This window comes from Sander lucioperca, chromosome 6 (genome assembly GCF_008315115.2).
Source record: "Sander lucioperca isolate FBNREF2018 chromosome 6, SLUC_FBN_1.2, whole genome shotgun sequence".
Lineage (NCBI taxonomy): Eukaryota > Metazoa > Chordata > Actinopteri > Perciformes > Percidae > Sander > Sander lucioperca.
This window is the reverse complement of record NC_050178.1, coordinates 37,171,037-37,178,772: the sequence shown is the minus strand read 5'-3', so window position 1 is coordinate 37,178,772 and position 7,736 is coordinate 37,171,037. Positions and strand designations below refer to the sequence as shown.

Below are 7,736 nucleotides of genomic sequence, written 5' to 3'. Positions count from 1 at the left end.
TTGTACACATACAAAGAGGGTGTGTGTGTGTGTGTGTGTGTGTGTGTGTGTGTGTGTGTGCGCGTGTCCGTGTGCATGTGCGTGTGTAAATGTATTGCAGTGAGATTGCGCTTTTATTTAGGAGGAGACCCCCTGAACACCCCCGAAGGACCCTTTGGTGTCCCTGGACCCCAGTTTGAGAACTTCAGCTTCAAGCTACATGTTCAGGTCTCAAACAATCAGATTTATTTTGTGTTTAAGAAGTTATATCAGATTCATTTAGCTCTAACTAAAGAGAAGTTAGTTTCAGTGATTCATCGTAAAAGCATTTTAATCATTTATTTCATGATGTAGATATTATAATAAGACTAATTAGGAAAACCTTTGTCTGCAGACACAAATCAATCTAATTTAGACATATTTGATATTTTGAAGGCATGTAACATCAGTTTTCTATTTAACCTGCTCACAGCTTATATTCAGAAGACATGAAAACTGTTGTGATGCAACAGTTTATTTTAGACAGTTTAAAAAAAAGTAGTTAGTGTAACTGTATGCAAGTTTTCCACTTTCCAAGCCACATGAACAAAGTCCTTCCAGAGACAGAAACACAGTGAGTGAGATGATACAACAAAGTAGAAGATGGAGAAAATAAATACCATATATCACATAAGACAATAATAAAGCTTGGGATTAAAATCATACTCCTGCTACTAATAGCATATTGTAATAATGACAGGGACAATAAATAATGATTTCAGTGTTTTGGGCGCTTTTATTGTGAAGGCTGTGGGTGTGACACCTGTAGAGCAGGTGAGATGAAAATGAAAATGAAAGTATAAATCAAAACCAACTCCGACTTTGTTACAGTAACTGATCCAACGATTCAATGGACAACTATGAAGCTTCTTCTGGATCTGCTGTGTTTGGGTCTTCTGTGTTTGACCGGAAAAACACTTTGTGATGAAAACGGTAAGAATTATTCTACTAACTTAGAAGTTTAGGGCTCGACTTTTGAGAGGCAGGTGGAGGGACAAATAAGTTATTTTCACCTAACCCTTCACAGCACAGGTTATTTATCAGATCGTTCCTCACAGATGACTTCGGTGCTTTTTAATGTTTTGGCATGACGTTATTTTTTGGGCGGGACGAAACTGGAAACCCCCGAGTTTAGAATCTGTAAAAGAAAAGGTAGGCCTACTAAAAGCAAAAGTTCAAATAGGCTACTCAATGCAGTCAAATCTTTACATCTGAGAAGAAACATTACTTTTTTAAGTGAAAAATGACTGAAACGATCAAAATAGTTCTGTCACTCTCAACTAGGTCTAATTGATTAATTGGTTGATCATTTCAGCTGTACTACTTGTAGTAAATAGTATATATTCCTCACACATGACCTCAGGCTTTTTGAAGTTTTTGGGTGGGTAAGTAAACTAGAAACCCCTGAGCTCAGAATCTGGGTAGATGCTAGATCGTATCCGCTAGACCTCACAGGACCAATCCCCACTCCTCATGCCTAAACCTAACTACGTCGACACGTCTAGCAGATCTGATCTAGCATTTACCCAGAATCTGCTGCAGGGTGACACATTAAACCATTTTAAGTGCTAAACATGCATTTCTTTGTTATTATTTAGCAGTGGTGGAAGAAGTATTCAGATCCTTTACTTCGTAAAAGTACTAATACCACACTGTAAAATACTACAAGCAGAAGTCCTGCATTTAAAATATTACTTTAATTAAAGTATGTAAGTATCATCACAACAGTTGTGTGTTTAATGGTCTAATCATTTCAACTTAAGTAAATGTACTTAGTTACATTCCACCACTGTTATTTAGGTTAATTTCTACAGGAAAGTTGTGTATTCAAAGTTGTGAAAGTTTTTTCATGTTATTCCACTTCCTCAAAACTCTTGATCACAACTCTAAATGAGGAAATGTTTTACATCAGGAGGATGTCACAGACATAAAGTCAGAATCAGCTGATCCATACAACATACCAGTGTTCAGATCCTTTAGTAAAAGTACTAATACCACACTGGGAAAATACTCTGTTACAAGTCCTGTTTTGACTGAGACGATCAAAATAGTTCTGTCACTCAACTAATTATTAATCGGCTGATCGTTTTATTGTGCAAAATACATAATAAAATCCAATTTTAAATATATAGTTCTACAGATTGACTACATGAATTAAAAATAATTGTGGAGGAGGATAAATGACTAACTAAACTCTTTTCAAAACTTGTGGAATAATGCTGGTCACATGTGACATAGTGATAAATACATGATTTTATCTTTCAGGGGCAGCAGTCATCAAAGTGGAAGAAGGCAGTGATGTAGTGTTACCCTGTTCTCTCAGCACCAAGGAGAACATTGAGTTTAAACTGTTTGACTGGAAGAAAGTTGCTCAGAAAGATGATGGTCTGAAGCATGTGTTCCTGTATGACGCAGGCATTCATTACAACAACGGTCTAGGTGGTCAGAGTGAAGAGTTCAAAGGTCGAGTCTCTCATCTTCAAGAGGAACTGAATCACGGCAACGCCTCCATAATCATCAGAAATACAAAGATATCTGACAGTGGAGAATACACCTGTTATTTTCCTCGTCTTCAGCCACCTCAAATATTCAACATTAAGCTTATTGTTGTTGTTGGTGAGTACTTTTGTTAAACAGCTGAAGATTTCTGAAATTCTAGCAGTCTATACACAACCTAATTTGTTTCAAGCACACTTCGACCTAACCCTAACCCAAAACCAGTCAGGTCTATGTATGAATCAGTTTTAGTGTGATAATATCACACAAGCACTCTAACATACGTTTTGATTTGCCTTTTAGATGGTGTTTTAAAAGACAGATCAGATGTGGCTCTGCAAAATAATTTCTGGAAGGAATTTGTATTGGTGGAAAATTTGCACCCTGCAAAAGAAAATGCCACATACAATATTAAATGAAGTTAACTGTTGACACAATACAGTAACATGAGCTATTTAAATTAACTGATACATGGTTAAACCTCATTATCTCTTACCAGTGTATCTCCGTGTGTACTTCGTCCACAGCAATCCCACCAATCGGTCCAAAAACGTCCCAGTTAGAGAGGAAATGCCGTAAACATATTCTTTATAAATCTTTACAATCATTCCCTGAAAGAGCGGAAGGCGACGGCCAAACACAGAGAGGGCGGAAGGCAATGGCCAAAGCCTGACATCTGGCGTGTGAGCAACGTGCCAGATGTCAGGCCTCATCCTGGAAATGTACTTCTGTTGATCCACACTATGGTTTTAATGATGTCACTCGCTATCTAACACTCATATGATTTTGTTGACTAATTGATTAGTTCATTTAATCGACAGATCTGTAAAACTGAGTTTCTCTACAAAGCATCACTTTAGATCATCTGCTTACCAGAGATGTGCTCAGACATTTCTTGTAAATAAGCCATTCAGCATTAACAACAATGAAACTGAGATCATTCTTCTATGTTTTGGACTTTACTTAAAAGAAGGGATGCACCGAATCCAGGATTCGGGTTCGGATTCGGCCGAATATTGGGCTTTTTGACGGGGTTCGGTTTCTGCCGAACCTTAAAATCTTTTTTCCATCAAACTGAACCCTACTTGGCTGCTACTCGTTAGCTAACGTTAGCTTTCTAATTTCACCCACCCAACATGCCTTCTGTAGTGGAATGGCTTCGAATAATGACCAAAAACGCTTGTCTTTTACTGTGAACATTTACTGTTCAATATGTTGCAGTTGTACACACAAGAAGGTGAACAACTTAAAGGGATGATAGAATGATTATATAGGGTATTTCACACTGTTCCTTAAGGTCTCCTAATAGGGTATGTAACATTGGTTGGGGTGAAAATGGCCTGGGTGCTGTTCTATGCTCCCCAAAGGAACACTGTGAATTGGTTTACAATGAACGAGAGGTTTTCTGCCATATGAGGTATGCTCATGAATATTCAGATGAGCTGCACGCTGGAGCCTGGAGCACTGCATTTACGACCGTTGTTCATTTTCAATATCCTTGAAAAACTTCCAAACTTTCTTCTTTCTAAAGTACACAGCGCAGCTTGCAGCTAAGCTCGTGTGTGAGATCCTGACAGAGCTCCAGCTCACAGCGGGTCTGTGAAGGTGGAGAGGCCGACCGTGAAGGCAGCAAACCCGGCAGGCAGCCGCCGGCTGTCACGGCAGATTGTGGAGCTTCTCAAGTCCGACACAGTCATACCAAATTTGCAATTAGCCATCAAATTTCTTAAAACGGCCCATATTTGATCTCTACATAGTTGATTTCTCGCATAAAAAAGTCTCAGAAGTGAATTTAGTAATGAAATAGCAGACGAACAATGTATAAAATTTCTGAGATCTGCGCGACCTAGATTAAGAAGACTAGCTGATCTTAGATCAGTGGTGTACATTTTGGGGCGTGACAAAGGTAGAGACTAGAGCCTAATAAGGTACAGCCACAGAGTTGACGTCAACTACTGGCTTTGTTGAGATTCGCCAGTTTTCAGCAGCAGTTTGACATTGTGAGATTTGCAGAGGAAAGAGGTGTCAATGGGACTTTGAGGTTCTATGTATGCCTATTTTACCCACCGAACTGTCGTTATTCAACTATGACAAGGTAAACTCGGTTTCTATCACCCCTTTAAGCTTGACAGACATGTTTTGCATCTAGCGTCTCACGTTCATCTCAGTAAGATAGCAAGAGTGCACAATAGGCAACTTCCGTGTAGGCTACTTCAAAATAAAAGCACTTCCTGTGACGGTTCGCAGTAAAACTAAATTACTGTTAAACAAATAAGGTTGTGTACCTTTTCACATCAGTTGTAAATCAAGTACTGTAAATAATGTAAATAGTGAGTTTTAATCACACTACCAGTTACCATTTTCACAACACCTTCATCATACACTGGTTAGCGAAAATTTACCAAACAAAATTGTCACTCATCTGGCGATAGCGATGTGCTTTGCTGTGATGTGAAAAGCGTGTGCAAATTCAACATTAAGTTGTTACATTTAACTATTTTAGAGGCTGTGGACGTTTTTTACTTCATTAATGGGTTTACTGTGTTAATGGACTGAGGATGGGACTAGGATTCGGTATTCGGTTTCAAATTTGGCAGAATCTTAACCAGTGGATTCGGTATTCGGCCGAACCCCAAAAATCTGGATTCGGTGCATCCCTACTTTTAGATCATCTGCTTACCGGAGATGTGCTCAGATGTTTCTTGTAAATAAGTCATTCAGCATGAAAAACCATGAAACTGAGATCATTCTTCTATGTGTTGGACTTCAAAAAAGCATGGAATTTCAGCCATTCCATAACAGGTTAAAAGTGGAGACATTCATATGTCAAATCTCTTAAGTTTGTGTAAATGTTAATGATTTAAAGGGTTTATTTTGGTATTTATTGTGCATTGGCCTCACTTTATTATAACAACTTTTTATATTGTTGTAGAACATAAAAAACATTGCAGAACCAGAATCTGACTCATACTGGAAGAAGTTAAGTCTGCAACAACGTTGAAATGTGTAATTAAGGCTTAAATTGTGCTTTTCTGTTTCTCCCTGTGTTTTGCTCTCACACTATTATAAACATTTTAAAGCAGGGACGGGATGAACAACACATCCCAGTCTTACATTTGAATGCTGTGATTGTCTTATGTCATTTTTATAATTATCTGTTTCATGTTCACAGGTGCAGCTTTAAAACCATCTGTTACAATACTTACTGCAACAGCAAACTCAGCGCTGCTGCAGTGTGAAGTTCATGGCAATCCAAAACCTAAAGTAGAGCTGCAGGACAGTGATGGAAACAACCTTCATGCTAAAGTAACACAGGACTCAGAAAGAGAAGGCAGCTTCTACATCACCCTCCAAACTACTGTGACCAAGACTGGCACCTATCGCTGTGTAGCCACACAGGAGGAACTCAAACATCAGATTCATGCTGAGACCTCTGTGTATATCAGTGGTGAGATTCTTCCTTGTGATATTTTAATATTTAAATTGTGTTAAATTGTGTTAATATGTGTTAGTTATTTGCAAAATTTTATAGGTGGAAATATGTGTTGCCTGTAACATGAGATTCACCTATATTCAGTTACTGGCCAAAACACCATCACCTTGATTATAGCGCCACCTCCTGGTGGATATCAGTCATTTTTAGTGTCTGAGGCTACATCAACACTACTATGTTTTCATTTTTAAGCAGCATTGTGAGACAAACACAATCTCCATCCACACAAGAGTTTCAGCTCCAGTAGCAGAACTAATCTCCGTCCATTTTAACACGTCTGACAACGAAATTCCAAAGGTCTCCGTTTGTGCCCGTCCAGACTACAAAGCAACCCCGGAGTTTTCAAACCAAACGGGGGCAGTAGAGTTTCCAAATGTCTCCATTTTAGGGGCTCGGAAACGAGGAATGTAAACATGAGGCGTAAACGTAGCAAAAAGATATTTGTTTTTAAACCAAAAGGTAGTAGTGTAAATGTAGCCTGAGGTACCTGCACCAGTCTATACCACCACTAAAAGATTCACCTGAATAACTTATACATTGTACATATACATTATACATATGCAGTGGTAATAATAATAATAATAATAATAATAATAAGCCTATCAAGACACCCACGGACACCTTAAAGGTCCAGTGTGTAACGTTTGTAGTTGTTCATTATCAAAATCTGTGTAGCCCGTTCACAAACTTGTCCTTTTTTATGAATATTGAACTCCACCATCAATTCCAAGTATTCCTATTGGCTTGAAATTTTACATTTGCGCTTGCATGAACTGGGGTAGCCGCTCCATATTCATGCGCTATCTTGAAATACGTTAGCCGGTAAGGGACATACAGGACATACTGCTCTGCTTTTCGCATTTTCGACTCACAGCTGCTGCTAATGGGTATCGTCATTCCCGGCCCCGGCAAGTTTGAAGACGGAAACATAGAGGACCACACGTATTCAAAACCCAAATTTCAGGAAATTGATTATTGAAAAGAGCAAGAGACGGCGTCCTCAGAAAAAAGAGTGAACATTGGAGCTGCTTTGGACACACACACCAAATCCCAAACTTAATTATCCTCTGGACCGCTGCAGTCTCCTTTTCTTTATCTCTCCTTCCGTCTGGTGGCACGCGTGTCCGCTCATGGTGTGAAGCGCATGCCCTCGCCACTCTCCGACATGCACTCCAACAACCACGGTTGATTGACGGCAGAGTTTTAGAGATATACATATATATATATACACACACACATATATACATATATATACACACACACATATATACATATATATACACACACATATATACATATATATATACACATATATATATATATATATACACACACATATACAGGGCATGAAATTGGCACCCGCCCACCCGCCAAATTCGGGTAACTTTTCTGATTGGCGGGTGAAACTGTCAATCTACCTGCCCATTGGCGGGTAGCCAATGAGAATTGAGTGATTCAGACTCGTAACTATCGGTAAGCAGGGTACACGGTTGCTTACGGGCCTGGTCCAATCAGGGGCCCGCATCACTGGAAGACACTGATTGACAGCCGGGGCCCCCTATCGCATTTTCATTACTAACACAATCCCAGCATCCCACGTGCAGCCACTGACCAAGCGGGAGTGAGAACGGGTCAAATTCATTTCCTAGTTTCTGATATGAAGACGAGACGTGTGTGTGACTCGAACATCTCACATTTACCAACAAAACATACAGCAAAAGACCGTGCA

General features: G+C 39.3%; 1 protein-coding gene and 1 long non-coding RNA gene across 2 annotated transcripts in view; one reads left to right on the top strand and one right to left on the bottom strand.

Annotated features, from left to right (window-relative positions):
- Nucleotides 1–842: 842 nt before the first annotated feature.
- The window catches only part of LOC116036192 (butyrophilin subfamily 2 member A2-like), a 125,458-nt gene continuing 118,564 nt past the window's right edge, over nucleotides 843–7,736 (top strand). The window contains exon 1 of the mRNA XM_036001912.1: nucleotides 843–951. Within this exon, the coding sequence (XP_035857805.1) occupies nucleotides 879–951 (73 nt within the window). The 5' untranslated portion in view covers nucleotides 843–878. The remainder of the gene's footprint in view (nucleotides 952–7,736) is intronic.
- LOC118495233 overlaps nucleotides 4,156–7,736 on the bottom strand; it is an 11,300-nt gene continuing 7,719 nt past the window's right edge. The window contains exon 3 of the long non-coding RNA XR_004897551.1: nucleotides 4,156–4,167. This is a non-coding gene — a long non-coding RNA (uncharacterized LOC118495233). The remainder of the gene's footprint in view (nucleotides 4,168–7,736) is intronic.